The 24,970-nt window shown below is 45.7% G+C and overlaps 1 protein-coding gene across 1 annotated transcript in view; it reads right to left on the bottom strand.

Annotated features, from left to right (window-relative positions):
- Positions 1-15,192, bottom strand: part of ANKS1A (ankyrin repeat and sterile alpha motif domain containing 1A) — a 98,860-nt gene extending 83,668 nt beyond the window's left edge. The window contains 1 exon segment of the mRNA XM_009638194.2: positions 15,154-15,192. Within this exon segment, the coding sequence (XP_009636489.2) occupies positions 15,154-15,179 (26 nt within the window). The 5' untranslated portion in view covers positions 15,180-15,192.
- Between the last annotated feature and the right edge of the window lie 9,778 nt (positions 15,193-24,970).

Consider the following 24,970-nt stretch of genomic DNA (forward strand, 5'->3'; position numbering starts at 1 on the left):
CTGTTTTAAACTTAGTACTTTCAAGAATTATACAGGATTTATTATAAGCCTAGACAATCACACTTTTGCTAATACAGTATATTTTCCTGCTTGGTTTTCTTTAACTAGGGGTAGAACTTAACAGCACCCTCTAATCCCTAATTTAATTGGTTTAAAATAAACTCAACTTGTTGCTTTTTATGAAGTAGGCCTTTCCTGATCATTTCATTTCCTCCCCAGCATGTAATTGCTACGACTCATTGTATGATACAGAGGCAGCCCGAGCAGCAACTAGGTTTTCTAAAATAACAGTCATTACTAGAGGGCTCCTAGCCAGAAAAAACGCTACACCACAGCGTATAAAAGCAGCAGGAAAGGCACCAAACCAACAGGAATCTTGTGCAGACCAAGTGGAAATTCAGAAGTAAACCAAGCAGCATGCTTACTCTCAAGCACGTTTCAGGTGGGACTCAGGAGCATGCTCTGAAATGGAAAGTCTCTCCCCTCCAAGCGACTCCTGATCCGGCTTATAAAAGGCTTTGCAGTCCCGAGACAGACATGAGCTCCGCTAGAGGAAAGGCAGCTAAGGGGAAACTTTATCCAAGAAGGCAGGGAAGTAAGCCACAAAATCCAATTTGCAAAGGCTCAGGCGGCTTATCCAGAGGCATTCCCGCACACCACACATCACCCTGCACTTCAGAAGGAAATGGCAAACCAATACATGCACGCAATGCATTTCAAGTGCTACTCGCATCGTTAGCAGGATGATGGCTTGAACTATGTCCAGAAGATATGCGAGAAATCAAAAAAACATTCCAAGAGGTGCCCTACCCCATCCAGCTGCAACAGTCCTGAAGCATGAATAGGACCTGAATAATTCTCAGGCTCTGGTTTATTTTTGGCAGTGGGCTCATGCAGTGTGGTTGCCCAAATAATTTATTGCTGGATTTAAAGTGGCAATTAATGGTTAAAACTAGTGCCAGAAAGACTTGCATGTAGTCTGGAGCAGTTATAAACACCACGCCTGCATGTCCCCTTGCACAGGCTGCTAACCTGACCAAAGCCAGAGTTCAGTGGTTTGTACATGTTAAACAGAGCTGTGTTTTGGCGCTGAGCTCAAAAAGCTTCCGGGTGCTCACATGAAAAACCAGCAGCGTTTCATACAAATATTTCTTTCAGCCGAAGTTATGAAGTAAGGAAAACCAAGGTTAGTGGTGTCATGGGCATAAACCAAGTCACTTGCTCAAAAGCGATCCACCCAGTCGACAGCGGGACCGGGGACTGGAGCCCAGGATATCTGTCTCCACCAGAACATGATCTCCCTGTGAGAAGAGGCACTTCCAGAGACTTCCTTAGAAATGTTTTGGTTAATACTTTAGAGTAAAATGCAAAGTTCACTCAAGGGACTCAGAGGAGGAGAAAAGTTGGAGTCCAGGATGGAGCTGGTTCAAGAGCGAGCGCTGGGTACTGCAGAAATCAACTGCTAAGATTTTAAAATATTTAAAAAAAAAAAAACCAAAACCAAAAACAAATCTGCTGTGTCCTTTCATCCCCCTTGCCCTTTTATTCTTGCAAATAAAGAAAGCTTTTATCAAATAAAGGTCAAATCACCCAGAAGTTCAGACTGAAAGGATCCAAGAGAGAACTATTTATATTTAGCTGTGAGGACTGCAGTGAAGTGTCTTCCCTCCTCTTCCCCTCCAGCTCTGCTAGGAAGGCCATACAGTTCTCCTGACTTAACAGAAACCAAATCTTTCATCCCTTTTTTATTTATGCAATGCATAGCATTAAAGTGACAGGCTAAGATAAGATCCCAAGCTTCCCGTGTTAGGTCTAAACACAGGAAAATAACTCCACTATGGTTCGCAGAAACTAGGAGGTGGAAAAACACTAGTATGGGAACACTACTTCTGAAAGACACTGCACTTCCCCCCAAAGCACCATTTGCAGCGCCCGGTGCATCTGATCTGAATGACATCTCAGGCAAAATCTGTAGGAAGTGTGGCAGAAGTACTGGATACAAAGCCCAGGCTCTAATCTAAAATATTAGGAAAACCACTTTGGGGAGGAGGTGGGTACTCTGGGATTGAAAACAGATCTTTTGAAGTGAGGAGTTTGTCAGGTCTTTTCAGGCCAGACAGGGAAACTTGAAGAGGTTTAAGTCAACAGGAAGGACTCAGCAAGACTTTTGAGATGTCAGGCTCATAGGTACATAGAGCCCCATTCAGCCAGCCCCCCTTTGGGAACTCTCACCTGACAAATAAATACGGAATAGTGTCTAAGCTCTCTTGGTTCAGCCCAGTGCAAGCACATTTCACAACATGTCGAGTACAATAAAAATTATACATTAGGAATCAAGTAAGTGGGTTTTATGGAGACACAAAAATCACCGCAGGGAGATCAGGAGCCCGCAGCAGCTGGGCAGGCTCCATCCCTTTCAGAGGGTTTTCCCCTTCGAGTCATCAACCTCCCGCTGTGCTAAGGCACAGACGTGCACATCAATACCCAGGGCCCACATCTCCACCTAGGATATATTCCCCCCGATGGTTTGCAAATGAGAAATGAAATGAGAAAGAGATGAGCACTTATGTAGGCGCTGTGAGATCATGCAGTGGTAAAGCCTGAATCATTTCATCTTAACAATACCTACTGACAGACCTGTTGCCCTGATTTTACAAGGCAGAGGGGAAGTAATTCAAAACGGGGCAGTATAAATGTTGCCTTCAGCAAAAGTAGACAAGACAGAACAAAATGCAGGAAATCCGAACACCAGACCACGGCGATACTCTTCCAGCCTTGCAAGCCAGGGTGTAGATGATGACTCTGGAAGCCACGAGGACTTTACTCCCCGCTGTACTACGTAGCCTTGGGAAAAGCTCTGCTTCCAGACCTCAGTTTTCCCATCTGTAAAATGGAAATACAGCACTGAGAGCGTGTACAAAGCCAAGCACTATCTACATACAGTTTGATTTTGGGCTGTTTCTGATTAAAGAGAAAAACAGATCCCAGCACAGGAAGGAGAATGCTGTAAATGCAAGTCTCCAATAAAGCTCAGAGAAGGTCTGGAGCCAATTCGACTACCACCACTGTTTGCTTTCTTTTCTCGCCCAATCCCCCAAACCCCCTTTACATCAAAGAGGGGGGTTGCTTTTATATTAGCAGTCTCCCTTATGAAAGCAGACTTCTCAAATAATTACCTAGATTTCACCTCCCTTTTGCTGCACCAGGGAAGTATTTCAACAACATTTCTGATGTATCTGTTTAAGGCAATTAAGACTGGACATTAAGGACATAAGAAAAGCTCTGAAAACTGCAAAATTTGCCCTGTTGAATTCTTGCGCTCAGCTTTGTCTTGCTCCATGATTCAGCAAGTGCTGTAGCCTTTTAAATAAAGCTTCCTGTTTGTAAAAATTGCTGAATAAAGCACATTGCTTTAGGTCATGATAAAACCCAATAGTTCCTTTAAACAAGACTGTATTTGTCCTCTTGCTTTTCCATTTATTTTTGCCCGACTGTAGTAACTTTACTCACAAAATTGTCTGGGGCAGTGGGCTAGAGCAAAGGCCAGGCCACCTAAAGAACAACTCAGTGTTTTCAAGTCAAACGATGAGTCTTCAGAGCTGATTTATAGTCTCACTTATGTGGATTACAGAAGCACACAGAGACTTCAGGGACCGGTACTCTTACTCGTGCGGATCAGACAGCAGAGGCCATTGCTACCCTGTGTATTTACGTACTCAACACTAAAGACAAAAGGCACGATATTAGTACTATCACTGCTTTAGATACAAAAAACACAGTGCACACGAGTGGCTCGGCCCAAGGTCACAAAGGAAGTTTAAAGTAGCTGAGAACTGGTCCCAAATGTTTGGAGTCTTAGTTCAACCTTAGTTCACCGCCTTAGAGACAAAGTGTCACGAGGGCCGTTAAGGCTGGAGGCAGATTAACTCCTAGTCCATTGCCCCGAGGACATCACAAGCAAGTCAATGCACACATCTCGGCTATTAATATCCATACAACTGCTAGATTCTTGCAATGCTAGCACAAGCCTCTTTTGGCATTTCCTGCTTATGGACTGGTAATACAAACAAGCCAAATGCTTCGTGCAAGACTTCAGGTTCAGAAAGCGCACTTAAATGTCCCTGCAGAGCGAGAAAGGCAGCGCTACGCCCATCTCGCCAACGGGAAGGGGTACGGTGTAGTAAGGCTCACAAAGGAGCTGCGACCCCTTTTCTTGCATGCCTCAACCGCTAGATAATACAATAGCCTTTCCAAAAATAAACTGCTGATGCAAGACTGGAGAAGATTAAAGCAGAGTATTCCTGGGGCAGGGGAGAACGTGGCTAGATCCCAAGTAATACTTTCTCGGCCCCTCTTGGCAAGCTTCAGGAAAGACCGCAGAGAGCAACCCGGTTAGATTCCAGCTATTGGAGAGGCTACAAAGGAAGCCAAAGGGGTGATCTTTGGCTTCTACACTCCTCTACTTTTTTGTCCAGATTCTTCTTTGCTATAGAGAAAGCTGTCAGTTGGGATGATCGCTCCCACCCAAAACTCCTTGGCTGCCTTCTTCCCATATTCTTGTCTACATTATCATCCTCTTACACCCTTTGCGTTCACCGGTTTCCTTCCAAACTCAACTGTCCCCCACCTGACAAACTGAGGAACACACAATCTATGCATCTGCCTGGTCTGTTCTGCTCAGGCCCAAAGAGTTTGTACAGCACCTAGCTCAATGGGAGCTTAATTTTGACTACCGCTTTCAGCTTATCATAGAACACCTGACAAAAACCCATGCTTTCTACCTTTGTTTCCACTAACTGCAGCTGAGTTGCCTCTAAAAGCACAATATTTAAGAGCTTGGCATTGTTGCTTTACAGCTGCGGCATCCTATCAGTTACAAAACCAAATTCAGACCTACTACAGAAAATGTGGGTGGCCATTTAATACAGAGGATAATTATATAATGCTTTGCAGAGAATCCAGGCGTTTTAAATGCATGCAGAAGTCTTGCTTCACATTCCAGTCTTATGCAGGAAGCATGTGCTGTGTGTATAACATTCTCCCACTAACATTATTGCCTCCGTGTTTCTATTGGAAAAAATAAAATACAGTAATTCACATTTAGCACTTCAAACATGATAATGTAGCCAAGCACTTTCCCACCAAATACAGTAATTGCCTTCTACCTGATGTAGAAGAGCTCTGTTAAGGGCCAGGGGGCTGCAAAGGGAGAGGTACAGATTGGTTTTGTTGGATTTGTTGTTTGAGTTTGGTTGTCGGGTTTGATTTTTTTTTTTTTTGGTAACAATTCAACAAAATTCTTTTCTTGACTGACAAGGCTAAAAACGCAATTTCACATGCTTAAATGAAAGAGAAGAAGCTGAATGAGCTGAGCTAATACTACACGTGCTTCTCAAGTGCCTCTAGACATGGGGAAAACACATGCAAGAGCAACTGTCAGCAAGGATGCTATGCATGGATCATACAGCCTGCAAGACCTCAGGAGAGCTGAAGCTCTCAACCAGCTTTTCACACTGAAAGACACGAGGAAGTTAGAGCAGAGCGTCTTCCCAAAGCTGTCGGGAGAAGTGTGGAAAAATCCTTGACACCGCCAGCAGTAAGTTACATTGATAAATCTTGATGGCAAAATGAATCGGAAAAGGATTACAGAGCTCAAATGATTACGGGTAAATTAAAGAGCAGATCTGGGTTTACAGGGCTGTCAGCCCTCTGACCACAGAGACTGCGTACAGACAACTCAAAAGGTGCAATGCTGAGTATGTCATCTGCAGCTGGCTGTGGGGTACTACTGCCCACGCTTCCTCCCGCTGGAACTCACCGGGTCCTCACTGTTGTGCTTAAAAATCTAAAATTAGAGGAAATGGGAGGCCACTGACCCCACGCAGAAGAATTAAATGCTCTGAAGAGTACAGCACCGCCCAGCTGCAACAGCATCAGCACAGATTTACACGCTACTTTTAATACCTCTCCCTTCCAGAAAGCACCTACGATATGTGAAAAATCACCACTGAAATGCCATTAGTTCTGGGCTGCAAAGCAGAAATTTTCCTGGCAATTAACACACAGGAGCAGGAAAGCAACACCTATAAGGAAAGAACATTAGGATCATAAACATCTGTGCAAATCATCCAGTTTTCAAACATGAAAAGAACAAAACCGCCAGAGCAGACAAATTGATCCTACTGGGATTTGAACACACCATTCCAGGAAATCTGGATACTTGAGACACGGTGCATAGGTTAAAGTCAAAGTTAAGGGGCACATGCATTAAAAGTGCAGCCACTTAAGACTGCCGAACCTACACACAGAAGACTGGTAAGCATCATTCCTAAACCGACAAAGCATGCTACCTCCAGGCTCCTTCCACGACAGAAGTATGCCAGCGTCTCTGCAGAGCAGCCGCTGTTAACGTGGGGACGATTCGCCTCTTGCCATCAGCGGAAGTCTCGATCTTGCAGCTATGGGATTAATGTCGTGTCAGCCCATGCAAAGCGGGACTAAACAGTAGAGCTAACAAAGCTATTTTCAGAGATTCACAAGGCAGCAATACGAGATCTTAGTCTCTATTTTTCCACACTGTTGGAACATACCTTCTTTCCTTACAGAAATGTAGGCAGAGCCGAGTCAGGCAGGCAATCTATCAAGGAACGACAATTGTGTTTCCAATTAGAGCAAACAGGTGAAGACATGCAGTATATACATTGCAAAGAAGAATTCAGTGCCTGCTGGAGGTGCTTTTCCCCACTCTAATTGCAGGCAGCTCTTTCCAGAAAATTCCTTTCAAGCGCATGAAAAAGAATACAGTTTCCCAGTGCGTGCATTTATTTGTGCAAACACCTAACAAATCTTGAAAACTAAACTCAGTGGATGCCTGCCGAAAGCATTACGCCGCAGCATAAAAAGATCTCCTTGAACAGGTAGTGTCCTCACCTAAGAGCAACTTCCAGATTTATGGACACGTTCATAGGGAGAATTTGTTTGTTTTGCAGCGGCATTTGTGTGTCATGCAAGTTTTATGGGAGTAGTAAGTGTTTTCAACAGCTGTATCCACAAAACTCCCTTTAATTCTCACATACAGGTCTGTCTGCATACAACGAACAGCTCTACATGGCAGGGTCTGCTTTCACCTCATCTAGTAGCTGCAGAATCAACTCACACTTCCCAGTGGACTTTGTTTCAATAGATTTTAGAATCGTAGAATGTTTTGGGTTGGAAGGGACCCCTAGAGGTCACCCAGCCCAACCCCCCTGCAGGAGCAGGGACACCTTGAACCACAGCAGGTTGCTCACAGCCCCGGCCAACCTGGCCTGGAATGTTCCCAGGGATGGGGCCTCCACCCCCTCTCTGGGCAACCCCTGACAGGGTTTCACCACCCTCACTGGAAAGAATTTCTTCCTTAGATCCAGTCTAAACCTACCCTGCTTCAGTTTAAAGCCATCCCCCCTTGTCCTGTCCCAGCTGGCCCTGCTAAAAAGCTTGTCCCCCCCTTTCCTCTGGGCCCCCTTGAAGCCCTGACCGGCCGCACTCAGCTCTGCCCGCAGCCTTCTCTTCTCCAGGCTGAACACCCCCAACTCTCCCAGCCTGGCCTCAGAGCAGAGGGGCTCCAGCCCTCGGAGCATTTTAGTAGCCCTCGCCTGGCCCCGCTCCAACAGCTCCATGTCCTCCTTGTGCTGAGGGCTCCAGATCTGGACGCAGGGCTCCAGGGGAGGTCTCCCCAGAGCAGAGCAGAGGGGCAGAATCACCTCCCTTGATGCTGGCCACACTTCTCTTGATGCAGCCCAGGGTAGGGTTGGCCTTCTGGGCTGCCAGCGCACATTATCACCTCATGTCCAGCTTTTCATCCATCAGTACCCCCATTTTAGATCAAGTTTGGATCAGGAGCTTAGTGAAGAAGTACTTGACAGCTTCAGCAAATCTTAACTACACATGGAAACTACCACCTAAACTTTCCTGGCACCCAAGTTTTGAAGAGGGACAGTTAATAAGAGTATGAGACTAAAATTTCATCAGCACATCGAACACGAAAATTCATGGATATTTACACAAACCAAAGAGAGCAGGAGAGCAAATCTCCCATCACAGCCAGTTCTCTGGTAGGAAAGAGCGTGGCTGGAAGGAGAAACCACAGCACAGCTCTGTAATGTTACAATAACAAAGAAAAGTTTGGGGTGAGTTTTTACTAGAGTGACTTTTTGATCTCCTGCATGCATCTGGATTTCTTTCCTTTCAAAATTTTGGCTAGAAGAACTAGGTTTAGCACATGAGAAAAACAAAACTTCCTCTAGAGCAAAGCTGTCACACCGCCCAGTTTCCAACAGCGGGATGCAGAGCTGAAGTCTCCCAAGAGAGGAGAATCCATGTGTTTGGAAGGGGTGATGGTGGGAACGTGTCTTTGACAAACACAGCAGAGGAAACAAACCACCTCCACGCGTGTGCACCAAGAACGACGGCATCGGGGTGATCTCTGAGTGAGTCCTCCAGGAGCCAGCACGGACACTCAGCTCCAAACACGTGTGGCGGCATCCATCTGCACGGAGGCCCTTCCAGGATTTTGGCCACTGTCCCACTTGGTTCCTTTCCCCGTGCTCTCCAGGGACCGCTTCAATCATCGCACAAGCAAGAAGGCGGCTCTGCTGCTATTTAATTGGTATCTGCACCTCGCCCAGACCACTACACACATCCACTTGCCAGTAACATCCAACCACTTGGAGAAGAGGCTTAAAAGCATTTTTTTCTAAAATTATGCTGGGCTTTTTTTTGCTCCAAGTAAAACAAGTGACTCCAGCAAACAAGTGACTCTTCAATGCCCACCATCACACTGAAACCCTGGATATTTCCAGCCCTGGGTCACATCTAACCCACTGCAAAAAATCCAAAGACACTATTTTCAATGCACCAGAAGGACGAAGGCATGTGCTTTCACCTGTGGGAATTACAGGACTTCCGATTTATGGTTATGGCTAACATCACATTTAAGGCTCACGTTCCCTGTAGCAGAGTACTTCCCACGTTACTAAGCGTGCTAAACTGTGAGACCAAATATACAGGCCAGACAGATGAGAAGCCTTAATCCTATTGCACTAAATGAAATACTCATGGAAAGGATGTGTTGATACCTGCAAGCAAGACAGCGCCGATGGTAAGCACAACTGAAAAAGCAGCTACTGGGGGACACCGATGCCATGTAAAGTCTGAGCAGCAAGACAAACCTTTGGCCATTTCACCTCCCAGTACTTCCCGTTCCTCTAGAGCATCAGGACCAGAACGAGAAGCTTCAAGCCATTCTGCCTGGAAAGCCTCAGGGCTTATTTTTTTAGTGCTTGCCAATTATTTGGCAATGCCAGCTTTGCATGTGTGTGGCATAAAAGTTAGAGCTAACATTAAGATAACGAAGCCCCACCCCTTCTCTATATCCCCCACCAGATAAATTGGAGCCAAAGACAGTTTAACAAGGTAAATTTTCCTTAAAGTCATTGGATCATGAGCTCAAGTATGCAACGCCAGAATGGATGGGGAAAAGTGGGAACCTCCATAAGGGCAGGACATGTGAGAATGACCCAGCTGACATTGCACAACACCACAACCAAGCCCGAGAGCTGCTGGAGCTCCAGGCTCCGTAACCAGACGCTTGCTCTCAAGGTACCCACCCAGCAGTGGAGGCAGAGCTACTGCCCAGGGATTGAGGTGAAAATGCTCAGATTCAGTCCAACTTTCTGGCTGACACACAGCCTGAGACCATGCCTGGCCTCTGCACAGGCACAGTACAAGACCCCACGCTCCCACCCCTCAAGCGCTTCCACTTTGCCAGCTCATTTTCAGCATGAAGCAATAGTTATGAACAAAGATTGCAAACGGCTCCAGCTTCATTGCCCAACACCGACAGACAGTTCAGCCAGCGTAAGGTTAACAGCGTGCTGTGAAAAAGCCAGCACTTCAACCAGTGGAGCAATACAGAGCAGCAACTGATCCTCTAATAAGCCAAATCGTTCCTTCTCTTTATGAATACAGCAGAACCGCTCACTGCTACTGAGATGCAACGACTGGGTAAGGAGGCAGCAGGAAATCTGCACAAGTTTTCAAAGTGACAGCAACCCCGTGAAGGATCAGTTCAGGACCTGTAAGAGGCAAAAGGTAAGCTCATCTATTTCTCTCAAAACCAGCCAACTCCCACTCCTCATTTCCAGGCAGAGGTTGTTTCGGGTTGGTGCAAGAACTACACCAACCACATGTGTAACCTCTGGGCTTGCAGGCTTACGCCATAAAGGAACAAGACAGGGTCGGCATCAGTAATAGAAAAGCAGCCATCCAAGCTAAAATTCCCCACTAGGAAGAGGGCAGCCCTAGCCTCACAGATGGCTCCTGGCAGTGGAAATGCATTTCTTTAAACTTAATGTATGGTGGGGGGTGACAGGGGGCTCCGTCACCTGCATTATGCAACGAGAGACAGAAAGGATGGGTCACGCGTGCACGTTACGCTACATCAAAGAATCTCTCTGAGCAGGAGGCAAAATAAATAGCTGCAGGAGAGGAAAAAAAGAACAGGTCTGGTTTGAGTGCATACGCTGCCCTTTATTCTTGAAAGCATTACAGACACTCGCTCTGCAATCTGCTCCCATAATGGGAGCATTTCCAGCTGGTTACATGCAATGGAGCAGAGTTCACACACACCATGGGCTCTGCATGCTGGCACTGACTCTACAGGGGCCAGACCTGAACCAAGCTTTTCTGAAAGAAGTGCAAAAAATTTCAATCATCAATACAGGGAAAGCCAAGCAATGTCTCCAGGGAGAGCAGCCAGGAGCTTTGGTTTCTGATGTGTACGGTGTCAGGAGCATCCCCCTCTCCACACACGGTCCAAGGGCAGCACGTTGGTAGGGGAAAGGATGGGAAATGGGAAGGTAATGTCAAAATGGCATCACCCACAGGTCCTTCACATTTGCAGCTCACAAACACCACCATGCTTGATGACTTTGGCACTTTGCTCAACTGAAGACAAAACTCAGAAGAGACAATGAGATTTCAGAAGGAAGAAGAAGGGAATATGCCCACTGGAGTCATTTTAAAAAGACAGTTCGCTTTTAGCTTCCAACACACACAACAATGCAAGATGCAGGCTTCACTAGTAGCTTAGTAACAGTATTCCTGAACTTGAGTGCCTACCTTTGTCAGGGAGCAAACCTTGACCACCCAACACGCAGGTGTAGGATTTTACATGAAGCACTGAACTTGAAAAAGCTGCCTTGCTTTTTCTAGGTGGGGAAACCGACCTCGAAGAGAGGGGCAGAAATCTGACAACATTTGCAAAATGCTTACAAACCTCTTCATGGGGTTTACTAAATACCAATTTTGCAGTGCATTCTCCTCTTTTGCATCTGCCTAGACGGGGTGTTGAAGAATATGAGCAAAAGGAAGCAAAACATTCCTGCAGAAATTCAATAAACTGAGCAGCGTTAGGGAAGTCACATAACACAGCCCGGAGCTGACAATGTCAGAGAATTGCAAACTGGAACTAGCAGCACTGCTAAGGTAAGCATTCCTCGCTCTTCGTTTAAAGCTAAGCTCTACTGTTTCCACGGTACTGGAGAAGATGCAATGAAGTGGAAGAAAATGCAGTATTTGGAAAAAAAAAAAAAGATCAGATGCAGAGAAAATTAATAGGACACATCTAGATGGCACAGGCTCCCAGGTTCTGCTGAAGCACAATTCCTTAGAAAGCTCCCTTCGCCATCCCTCCATCCAGCACTTCCAGAGAAATGGAAGCAAGCTGCCTGGGCAACCACAAATTCCTAATCAAAAAAATACCAAGCATCTCATCCTGCAGCGCTGAGCTGGCTACTGCTGGCAACCTCGCTTTGTATTTTCCCTCCCCCTTTTCTTTTGTGAGATGATTTAACAAGCTACAGAATCCCAAGAGACATGACAACCAACCAACAGAAATAGAGCATCGCGTCTTGAACTGTACATGTCCATCTGCACTGTTCCCTTCTGACAGACACACAAAAGGTCCAAGTTTGGAGTAAAAATGTTGCCAAAAGGAACTTGTGCAAAAAAAAAAAAAAAAATAAATAAATTCCAGCAGTGCGCTTTTCATCCCCATTGCCTGTCACTCCCCCTGTATGGAGGGAATTGATGCACCAATTAAGTGTTTCGGGATGGCAGAAAATGTGTCACCCTCTGCTAGCTGCCTACTCTGCCAAACAGCTACGTGTTCATTGTCAGGTGAAATCGACAGGATTAGAACAAGTCAAAGTTACTATTTTTTTTCCAGCACCTATAGTGATCTGATCCAATAGGCATCTCCGTGGGAATTTGGGATTTCTAGAAGGGAACCTTGCACCTAGAAGTGAATAGGAAAGGTGATACTTTAATTAAAACATGGACACCCTCCTCCTGGTTAAGTCTAAGATATGGTTTATAGAGAGAAAATAAATATGCCTGCTCAAAAGACCTGCCCTCTCCCTGCTCTGGCCCACGACAGCCAAGCTCAGATGCTCCATTTGGCCACTGTGCCCTCCAGCTCAGGCAAAGCCACCTCCGTTTCATGCCTTATCATCGTGAAACCATGCCAGCCTGCTCACTTCCACAGCAAAGCAGGTTCTTCCTTTTCAGACTGGTTGTTGCCTAGAACTGATGCCCAAAACGCTGAACAGCAGAATTCGTTGCTGACCTGGAGTAGATGAGAAACAGGTAAATAGGCCAAGCAAAGCAGAGCCAGAGAAACAAAGGTTCAGAGACTGAGTTACCCCTTCCCGACATCAATTAAAAAGCAAATGCAATTATTCCATAGCAACAACTGCATCTAGAGTGCACTTTTGCCTTAGGGAGACAAAAAAAAAAAAGCCAGGGGCTCATATAACATCCCATTTCCCTTGTGACATTGCCACGATCAGTGACATGAGGGCTTTGAATTTATGCTGGCATTGATGTGCTTAATTGTTCAGACAGATGGGGAGAGGGCACTGCACATGCAGGGAGAGACCCTGCGCGCCGTCGGGAGAGACTTGCAGGGCGCCAATCCCAGTACATCAAGACAAGCAAGAAGAAATGTTAAGCTTAAGTAAAAAGGAAAATAATCACTCTGATATTGAAGACCAAATGCAATGGGATGGGAGAAGAGGCCCTCAAGGAAGGGAACACAGGACTGGAGAATTAAGAGCTGCAACAAAGCTTCCACTTAAGCATTTGGAGCAGACTTTGCCCTTCAACACAACCCACATCAGCAGTCAAGCCGTTTCACCCACAAAGCTCAATTTAAGCATGTACCAAATCCCAGTGCTCCGGCTTAATGAGAAGTCCCTGAAGGCTAAAGAAAGACACGGCTGAGCAAGAAATTAACTGGCAACAATGTGGGACACAAACAAGGCAACTACATACCACTGCACTGACTCCAGATAAAATTCTTTCTTGATGAGCTTTTTAATGGATGCTCAAAGAGCAACTGGGAAACGAGAAAGCAAAGACAGTAAGAGTAAGAAGGCAAACAGAAAAGTGACCCCGCAGTGGCTCGGATGGGAAGGTTTAAGGACATACCTGAGCGGTCACGTTCAGAGAGCACTGTGATAAGCTCCTCCTCAGGCTCGGCATGCACCAAGCGAACAGAGAAAGCATCAACTTAAGACCAGAGTTCTTAAGAAAGCTTAAGAAAAGTAGGATGGAAATTAAAAAGGACATCCTTTTACTCCAGAAGCATCTGTGAAATCCGGCCTGTTAAAAAGCAGGCACGAGAGTGAATGGCCAAGGCAGTAAATTATTTCCTGATCTTGAGCTATCTCCTATAAAGTTGTCATTACTTGTCTACGTTATCTGTAGAACAGAGATAAGGTTAGAGCTGAAAAATATGAGTGTGTAAGTCAGCCAGCCAAACGATATGTATTAAATGCTGAGGTCCTTTCCCTGCTCACTGCTTGTGAAGAGCTTGGGGAAGGCCAGAAGGGCAGGTACCGCTCCTGGGAGAGCTAGCAGAGACATCTGTAGGCATCCCTAACACGGGTAAACTGAATAAATAACGGAACAGGCAAAGAGAGCCGTTTCCCACGCATTTCACTGCACACCTTAAGATTCCAGTTCTGTTTTTATCCACCTGCCAGATTCGATTTTGCCCAAGATGACAAGCCAGCCTCAAACAGCTTTTTGCCTCACCAGGAAAACACACATTTTCTGTGGGGAACATACACAACATACGATGGTACGTTTCAAACCCCTTAAAACATTTCTGCCCGCTTATCTGAAAGCATACAAAACCAGTGCTGGGCCTTTTCTCTGTTAAATACAGTTCTCCCAGCCACGAGCTGCTTTTAGTGGCAGAGCCTTCCCCAACCTAACTTTTAATGTACAGGAGGAATGTATATGTGCAAGTCAGACTGCTAAATTATAAACTTACGTAGGGATAAAATTCTCCATTACCTCAAACAATTTCAGGGTCATTGCAACTCTATCCCAGCAAATAATTACCTCTGGGCTGTAACAACTTATACCCATATAACTACCAGGATCCTAAGGCATTTCAGATGGCTTCAAAAGCTTACCCACCACTGACAGCAGCAGCTTTTGAGATGGAAAGCACAAACTCCTTTTCTCAGACAGTAGCTCTGCATAGCTGTCTTGGAGCAGCACTGAAGACCATTAAATTGTACCCAACTGTCCTGAGGAATTTAGAATAAAAAGCATAAGCCAAGCATGAGTGAGCTGTGGAGAAAACCAGATTCTTTAATTACCTCAAACTGAGACAATGTCAGAGACTGAAAACTCAAGTCTTGTGAAGCAGTTAAGGTCAATGCACAAGAAAAAAAACCCCAGCTTACTGTATATTTATGCACACACAATTTAAATGCAGCGTTTAGCATTCAAAAGTGTACTTCAGGATTCAAATTTCTTATACTGGTTAACCGCACCTCAAGAGCCGACACTCGCCCCATTTATCTTTGCATCTGAAAAACTGGTTCCAGACGATGCCAACAAAGAAGCCTTCAGCAGAGCCCGCGCTGCACTTCTGGAGACGGGAAATCATTAAAGCCTAACGAGGGTAGCTCAGGTTAGAAACACCGCAATCAAAAGGATGAAACACCGGGTGCTACAATGGTAGCAAGAATAAGAGGATGACCAAGACAAACAGCGACTTGCCTCTCTTCCGAGTCATTTTGAAGTTGTACTTACAATCCACAGCATCTTTGGGCTCTCATTTCTAGGCTTGACAGGAAAGCAGGGCTGGACTCCGTACAGCAGCTCCCCCGCAGCCGAGTGGTTTCCAGCACCAACCTCAGCACAGACACCAAATGCCGTATTCAAATGACGCCCTCCAAGCTGGACGATCAGAAAGACGGCAGTTTGGGTTTTTTAACTAATTCTCTTCTTTTTAGGCCTTTATTTTCAGCAAAAAGGAATGTCAAGGACACATCTTGTTTCACTCTTTCTGTGAAATAACTCCCATTGAGGTTAAGGGAAATATTTCCAAAATGCCAAATCCAGCACTAATTACGCATGTCCTCCAAGTTCTCTGTGTTTTCAGCTGTTTCTAACTCAATGGAGATGAGCCATAGGGGTTCAGACATATGGCTTCAGACTCCACCAGGCTGAAACGAGGCTGTAAAGAGAGCCCAATGTCACAAGGGGAACGCAAGTAATTTTGAATCGCGCAAAGGTAGTTACTAACGACACTCCAAGACAACCAGAAGTCATCCACGGGGATCACAGGATGAATTGAGGTCATTTAAATGTCTCTTACATGACAGCCAACACTTTATCAGACTTAACACTGTGCAGCGAGAAATCATGGCTTGAAAAAACACTGGAAAGAAGTACTAGCAAAAACCACGAAGTGCACGGGACACGTAGCCCCTTATTTAAGTCATCTGATGGACTACACAATCCTAGCAACAGAACCAAGACCAGAACGCAAAGCTTTGAAGTCTCCAGAGTTCAAGGCTTTATCATAATCCTGTTCCTGCTTCCTAAAAAAAAAAAAACCATAAAATAATGCTGATTTCTGAAACTAAGAGCAGTAAGGAAGGGGCTGGGGAGCCCATCTGTATCATTGCATGGGGAGGCTTCAAACCTTACCGGGCACCAGGCTTCTTTAATCGGATTACATTTTATAACCAGGCAATTTACTTTGTAATGCCAAACTTGAAAGGATTTCTCATAGTGTCTTAATTAGGATGAGGCAAAAAGTCATTTCACCTCATTTCCAACCCACTTCACTATTAGATTTGAAAGACCACCTCTGACATCTTCAGCCTTGTTTGCCCTCAGAGTCTGAAAACCAGCAGGCAATAGGATTAGATATAAATCTAATGAGATAATGTATTTACATAATATTTATGGCACTCACTTTTAGACAAGGTTGTGTTCTTGCATCCTTAGTATGCGGCACATTCCTTTTAGCTAAAAAAATCTTGAGGTTTATTTTTAAATTTAATTTCCCTTTAAAAGAAACCAGGTGTTTAAATAACAAGGGAGGAGTGCTAATGCAATCTGGGTTTACCAAACCTAAATAACATGAAGTCAAGCTCTGACTTTCCTTAAGCGAAATAACACAGACTCTCTCATTAACATCCAGTTTCAGATGTATATACAGATTTTAATCCAAAACACTAAATAGCCATGCAAGGTGGGATACGTCATCAAGAAAGTACGTATATACGCATGGTCTCAGCACCTGGCATCTTAGGGTCTCCTAAACCTTGAAGCAGTTCACCTTTACTAACCGTGGGGGAAAACAGCCACCTTAACACCACTGTACAGACTGGTCTGCTACAACTCTTGGTTTAGGCAAAAGTAAAGTCAAAACCTACACAAATCTACACACTGTATAGATAAAAATAGTTTTAAACGCGAGCACCTTATCCAGCAGTCTGGGTGCTTTACAGGATTTTCTTCCAGGATACAAACATTTCTGGAAAACTGCCCTGGCACACATTATTATGGAGCATCCAGCTCCATACTGAGTTTGAGTTAGAGGCTAATCAAGAAAATTTAGCTCAGATATTCACCCAGACTTCTCAAAGGCCATCTCCCAGTTCACGCAGAAGAGATTTCCCTGGTAAACCTTGAACATGTCTCAAGCAAGCCATGGTGATCCACTGCAGGACAGAAAGCAATTTTAAATTCAGGTTTAAAAATGTGCACTTGACATAATGAACACCTGGCTACTGAGTGGCATTAAAGCTCTGCCTTACTTTAAGCAGGGCATTTCCCCACCCAAGAGAGGGTGGCAGGCAAGTTCAGAAAGCAGTCTTTTGGGAAAGAGGGTATAAATAGCTCTGAGGACGTAACACGGGCTCTCCAGGTTTTTGCACAGAAAAGAGGGCAGGTTCACACACTCTAGCACCAATTTCCTTCCAGACGCAGCTCACATCTTCCTGCCCTCCATCTTTAATTAAGCATTTTACCCCTTCATCAGTCTATCGAAGATCTTTCTTCTGCTGACAGCTCCAGTCCCAGGTGGACTAACACTTCAGCTTGTGTTTTTCTCCCTTCTGCAGAGAGCAGCTGTATTAGCTTCTCCAGTCTGTTACTATAGAAACAAATCAATCCTCAACAGTTTTATTTTTACCAGTTTCTGTGAAATAGGATTTATCTCATTTCCATGACTAAGCTGTACTCCAGAGCGAGCTCTCTGGGACAGGGACAGTGCCATCTCAGCTTTGGACAGGACCTCAGTGTCAATGGCAAGAGGAAATGGCCATCATCCTTACTTAAATGCACCTTCTTCATTTCAAGAGGACACTTCACCTTGAAAAGATTCCCATAGCCGGCAGCTGGATCCGTGGGGCAGAAAAGAGCAGAGGAGCGGATGGCACAGCCTGGAAGGCTAGGGCCATGCTGGGAAAGCTCAGCAGAGCACCCACCAGAAAGCTCACCCACCAGATGCCAAGCGCTCTCTGTAAAGGCAGAAGGATTGTCTTCATCGAGTCCCCACAAAGGGCTGCACACACAGCCTGAATTCAGCTCAGTGTAAGCTCCTCATGAAAGGCAAAGGGCTCACATGGGAGTCGAGGCATTAACACATGTTATCTGCTGCTGGCCAGCGCAGCAGCCCCTCTGGGCATGACGATGGAAGGAGCTCAGCCTCCAGGAACTTGCCTTATCCTTGTCCAAGAGCAGCTGGGAGGGGGCCTTCCCTTTTGGCCCAGGGATGAACACAGGTGTAATCTGTGTTACCTTTATTCTGTGCCACATCTTTCACTTATTTTTATATCCTTCTTGCTTTCCTTCAATCCCAGTAAAACAATCCATTACGTAAAAAAAAAAAACCCACCCACCACTGGATGAACACTTTCTTGGCTCAGCCGCTCGTAATATATCAAACACTGTTTCATACGTTCATCTTTAGAAAGTTCGGTTCTCTGCCAAACAGCTTTAATCAGCCAGAGAAGCGTAGGACCCACGTCACCAAGCTGAGCAGCTCCGCTTCCATAAATACATGTTATTTAGGCAGTCCATATGCAGATAGGAATTACCGCACGCAGAGAGCGGCAGCAGGACAACTGCCCTCCAAGCACAAGAGGAGGGAAGGGGAGATCCTGCTCCTCCGTACCGTCACCTGCAGGTTTGTGCCATTTCCCTCCTATTGGATCTAGGAACTGCACAGCCTCAGGAAACAAAAGTTTTCTGTTAGATCAGCCAGCTGGAGTGATTCACCCTGGCACAGCCACACAACAACTCAAATATCAGGGAAAGAAAATGGGGGAGGACAAGACCACTGCTCTCAGCGACTAACTGCTGGACAAGCTTAGTTGTAACCTTCAAATTTTATTAAGTGCCAAAACCCGTTTGTTAAATGTTCAGCATCCAGCTGAACTCTGCGTAGCTCCTGCCTTTGAAACACAGAGCACTCTGGATGGACTCAAATCTGCTGTGACATTTCTTCAGTTTTGGGACTGCAGACAAAAGTATAGGGGAACAAGGCTACGGGAATGTCAGTATCTCATTGCTCAAACATCCCATATTTGTTTACATGCATAGCTGTGGTTTTGGTCCTGAAATTCCTACAAACAGCTCAATGGTAGGATAATAAGTTAGGGTATACAGATCAAAAAGCCATCAGGGAATCTCACAAACATCCACTCAGTCCACTCAAGTCCCACAAGCATCCACTCCACCATCAAGGTAAACACAGAGAAATCGCCCTTCGTGAATGTGCCGAATGCAGCTGCTAATCCCAGCATCAGTAAAGCAAGCCCTAAAGTCTTTGACATGCAAATTTCAAGACCGAACCTGGCATTTTAACCAAATCATCAGTGCCTAGCTCAAACCACTCCAGCGGGCACCCTGAGCACAAACCACCTTCTCAGTCCTCGGGCTCCTCTTAAAGCTGCTCAGGATGCTCCAGCCAGCTCTTGAGCCAGGCTTGTTCAGGGCACAGAAAATAAGTAAACTGCATGGCACGGGTGCATTTCACTGTTCCTTCCATGATGGGGCACAGCACAAATATTACGTGAGCCCTGCAAATGCTAACAGCTGTAAAATGATGCTCCTGGGAAGGAGTGTAACCTAGCAATTGGAAAAACACCCTGGGAACCCTGCCTCCTCGGCTCTGCTCCTGCCCCCAGCCCCCTGAGATGCATGGGGATACTGCAACTATTTAAATCCCGGCATCTGTCAGCGGGAGACAACAGGCTTGGTTCTGACATCCTCAGCATCCTCACCACAATGTGACCCACCTAAGACTCCTCACCTAACACCCTGACCCACCTAACGCTCCTCACACCACGTCTGAGCCCACAGTAACTCCCTCATGGAGTATTTGAGGTAGCCTGTACGAGCATATGGATATTTCCAAAACCTGTTTGGCACTTCAAAACACTCTGCTGAGAAACTCACAGAACAAAGTAAAAATTAAGCTAATCTGTTCTCACCGTCCGTCTGACGTAAACACGTTGGCGCGCCCAAGAGAACAAGTCCTAGGACACCAGAGGACTCAGCACCTGGGTAAAGACTGGTGGGAAGTCAACAGGCAGAAGAATTCGCCCCAGCCTGGACACCCACCTACGTTATGGAGGCCACCAGTTTTGAGTCACTGCCTACACAGTTAAGACTTTTACTCAGAGTTAACGGAGAGGTGTTGTGCTCGGAGCATTTCGCTCAAAGGCTGCGACGCTTCCATCAGTTGACATCTGCTCCCAACTCCTCACCCATTTAATCCAGCTCTTGCACACCCTTCGCAGCACGGCTGCACCTCCCTTCACCTTCAAACCATCTTTTCTGCCAACCAAACCACGTGGCACCAGGTCGCTGCCCTCTGTGCACATGGCGTGGAAACCTCAGACGGCACGCAGCATGTCTGGAAGGAAGCAGGACAAAACCCTCCCAATGGAGTTTCAAAGGAAGGGAAGCCACCTACACAACACAATTTTTCACATGCATGCCAAGCAAGCCCTGGGTGCTACATAAAACCCAAGTCCTCCTCTACAGATGAAAATAGGTAGCATCCAGAGCAGGGCACAGCTAACATGACTCGTCTGAGGTCCCACAGCAGGTTTATGGTGTGAAAAACCCAGTCCTTCCCAGACACAACCCTAATCACAGAATCATGCTGACCGAAGCAAGCAAATAAAACGTTCCAAAGCTGAATTAGAAGATCACACTGATAGGAAACGCTTAAGAGTCACTGCCAATAATCGTAGCCTTCCTGAATTATTTAAAAAGTGCTTAGAAAACAATTCACGGGCAAAGAACCGGTGCACACCTAATGCCTGTGGCATTAATACTCCTAGCAATACCAGCGTTCAGTATCTAATTAAAGAGAGATCTGTCCTGCTTAGCTGTTTGCATGGTAGGGTGTGGAATAGAAAACAGTTTAAAAGTGGGTGAGATTAATAATCACAGCACCAGGAAGAGTGAAAGACCCAGTCGTGACTTCTAACACAGCCCTGTTTTAAGCAAAGGCACCAGGAGCCACTTCCTTTTTATGGGGGAAGGGGAAAATAGGGAAATATTTTGTTTGCACCTTTACACAATCCTGGAAGCTTGGACCTTGGAGTCGAGCTGCTGTTCCCTGCCACCATCTCAGCCAGACACTGCAGGACTTGCTGCACATAATCAGATAACCACACACCTGTGAACAGACAGAGCCACCAACAGCCTCTTCTCTACCACCTATGGGGCAGTTCCTCCTCTTCCCCCGCTCAGCTGCGCCACCCCTGTGGGACCTCCCTTCCCCATGGGAAGGCAGCGGGCAGAAAGGGCGCAGCCGGACTCTCAGCCCACCAGGAGAACGTGTAACACTAAAATCCTTCCTTTAAATCATCCAAGCCGCACAAGAACCAACATGAAACCCTACTTTTTTTTTTTTTAAAATAGAAATAATTTTTCTGACTCTAACCACATTTGGACTATTTGAAGCTACTTTAAGTGTTCAGCCATTACACCATGTCATTTCCTAAACCAAACAAAATACTCACCAGTAATAACTGCTGCAAATTGACTAGAACACTTGCTGTGGCTGCTGTGAAGCAACAACCGAACCCTTTCCCACAACAGATGTATACCAAAAAAAAGTCCTAATTCACAGCAGAAGTTTCTCCTTGATACACTTACAGAAGATTACATATACAATCTGGGGCTCAACAGCAGCCTCAGTTTCCCCTCTTGTCAACAAAGATCCAGTCTTTTCACATCAGCAGATGAAAATAAAAAGCTTTTTCTGCAGATTTGGCTTTAACACAATTCATCCCTTACTGCTACTGGCAAAACCCACTGAATGCAGCTTGATATTTCAGGCCACAGATTGCTTTTGTTGCTTCCTGCCTTTAACTTCACAGTGAAGCAGTAAAAAAAAATTATTCCAAATTCTGCAGTTTCTATGCAGAAGTGCTCCTGAAAACCCAAGAAAGTTCATAAATTCACAAAGCATTTCTAATTTCTGGACTTGCTTTTGCTTATAAGCATTAAGCTGTGTTTACACCAAGTCGATTTTCCCTCTAGATGCTCAATGATCTACAAAAAATGCTTTTGCCTGTGCTATATGAGATGTGTTCTGAAATATGGAGCAGCCAGGGTACAATCAAGGAGCGGAGATCTGCATCAGACTCCTGGCCTTCAGCAGATTTCCAGGCCCTGAATGGATCCCAACGATCACGTTACGTGAGCAGATCCCAGAGGCTGCATGGATGGCAGCACGAAGCCAAGCCTCCCCCCAAACCCTGGCAAGCCACCACCTCTTTGTAAGCCCCACCATCTGCTTCAGCAAAAGCCAGAAACCCATCTCCCTCTCCTCTACTGCTTCTCATCCTCCCCGTATCCTTCTCATTACCTCAACCTGCCGGTTACATTCCCCTATTCACCTTCGCTTCCCACTGGGGTTTATTTTCCTGCCTAATTTTTAGTGTTACACAGTGGCACATTCAGCCCCCAGGGAGAGACTTTATCTTTAATTCTATCTTTGCATTTCCTTCTCGTTTGGTTTATCACGGTCTATCACATCTTGCTTCCTGCTTACCTGCAGAAATCGGTGATTTCGTGTGGAGTTTGCGCACGCCTCTCGCACCCAGAGGGCTCAGCTCAGAGATCTAAGCAGGAAGTATGAAAGCCTCAGACCTTGACAAAGTTCACATTTAAATTATAATAAACACGGTGGGCAGTTAAGTTCACCAGATAAAACAAGACACTCCGCAGAATTTACTGCCGGGGCATCTTTTATGACTTTATGGACCTGCATTTGCCCTCTTTGTTAAAAAAAAAAAACGGCACAAACCAGTTAGTGTCCCAGCTCAGACCACTCCCCCAGCTCAACGCAAATGCTTACCAGGTGTAATAGCACTCATTTCTTCCAGGAAATGCCTGGTTTGTACCTAATTCAAAACTATATTTGAGAAGTCTGAAACGCTGCAGAACTGCACAGAGAAAGGTGGGACCAGCACCTCCGACGGGGAGATGGTCTTTTGAGAACAGGTCATCCAAACCATGAGACTTAAAAAACCAACAGGAACTAAATACTAAATAAAGAGACCCGAAATCAGACGGAGGAAGGAACAAGGGAGCTCTGCCAGCCCAGCCGAGCGTTTACGACCCAGGTCTCGGAATGAGCTTTGGGGGGTGGAGGACAGCTTAGCAGCTCCCTTCTCAGGAGATATTTTTAAAAATGTGGTTGTCTGAGGAAGGGAAAGCACGAAACGTACAGAACATGGACAGGTTTCTCCACCAAGACCAAGGGGTAAGAAACCCTTAATTAGAAAAGTTCCCATGTTCTAATGTGCATAAAGTTTCCCACACCACGCAAATCCCTAAAATTAAAGTAACCTGTCTTTTCTTTACAGCTGATGCAGACCCTTACCCCATCGAATCTGGCCGTCCTCTCACCTTGCAGGCTGACAGCAGCTTTGCAAAGCAAATTGCACGGGTGTTGGAGATGCTTTCCACTGGTGCCCAAATACGAAACTGTGTTTGGCTCTTATAAAAAGGCACAAGGCCATTTTGCCTTACAGCAGGACCCACTTCTGAGCGAGGACAAAAGCAGCCTTACCCCCTTTCTAAATACTTCCAAATCTCAGTAACAAAGCTTTGTAACCTAAATTCTCTCAGATACAGCTTTATCATACGTACAAAAAACTAAATCCCTGCTCCAGATGCCTATTTTGTGATTTCTTTACTCACCAGCACTACAGACATCTATCATTTAAGCACATTTCCCGCACCCCAGAGCCCTGATAAAAAGTTAGCCACCAACTGAAGCACCTTAGCCTTCCCTATCAGCTTACTACTTCATTAATGCTTCCACTTAATTGGCACCGTGACTTTCTCTAGGCACATGTCCAGCCCATATTTACTGTTTTTAATTTAGAAAATGCACCTAATCATCATCAGAAAAAAAAAAAATCAGGGTACAGGAATAAGATTTAAGAGAAAGCCCTTCAACTTCAAAGTTATTCCAAAGTTGTTCTCGACCTGTTGCACACCTTGGGACGCTGTACTCTGGAGAAGGCAGGGGTTGGTGGGGGGGACACTGTGCACAGTCTTTTCTGTCACCTCTACCCCTCCACCCTCCTCCCACAGCATCAAGTCCCTTTAATTTGCCAATCTTCGACTTTCCATGAAGTGTCAGGCAGACAAAATTTCATTATTCCCTGTTTCCAAACCCTTGAAGTTATTTTAAAAGGAGTACAGAAAGACAAAGGTAGCTATAATTAAATACCGTGCCTGCTGCGGAGAACTTACTGCAACACCCTCCCTGCCCCCGGGAAGCAGGGAAACCGCAGGCGAAGGTGCTCCGGAGGAATCGTGCACCTCAAGAGATGAGCAAAGAAGTCTGTCATCAGGCTTGGCACCAGGGGCAAGAATTAAATTTCACACTTTGCAGAGTGAAAGCAGACCACAACAGAGACAGGGAGACACACAGGCAGAAGACAACCACCCAAGTTTCTTCTCTGATACTCTAAGGCCACTTTGAAACTTAGCCTGGCTACTTTTTTTGGAAACTCAATCCCCCAAATCCAACGTTTTGCTGCTGTACTAAGGGTTCACAAAGGAGTATGTTTGCTACTATAGCAAACCTTTCAGCAGAGCTTGTACAGCTTAGAGCCATCTCACAGCCACACCAGGACCCTAAGCAATAACTGAGATTGAGCCTGCGCTACAGAAAACAGTTTTGAACGCTGCCCAGCGTGTCCTGGCTGCTCCCCATTCAACTGTCAGACTCTCCTTGCAGGTAAATTCAGCAGCTGTTTTTTGTAAAAACCTCCTCACTATAAAACAAGCACAATTCTTCTCATGTGGAGTCATTTAAGTAAAAGCCCAACAAGTTGACAGAGCACCAGAAACTATCAGAAAACCTCTAAATCGTTAAAAGTCCATTTTCAATATCTAACACGCATCATTCACCGCAGCACCCACACCCTCGAACAATCTCCAGGTACCCCCTGCTTCCCAGCGCTGCAGCCACGCGCGCCGCAGCCCGCTGAGCTCCCACCCCGCTGCCGGTTTGCAAGAGGTGACGGCAGGTAAGAGCAGACTTTCATCACGGTCACTGCCCAGG

This window comes from Egretta garzetta, unplaced genomic scaffold, assembly GCF_000687185.1.
Source record: "Egretta garzetta isolate BGI_Z169 unplaced genomic scaffold, ASM68718v1 scaffold105, whole genome shotgun sequence".
NCBI classification, from domain to species: Eukaryota; Metazoa; Chordata; class Aves; order Pelecaniformes; family Ardeidae; genus Egretta; species Egretta garzetta.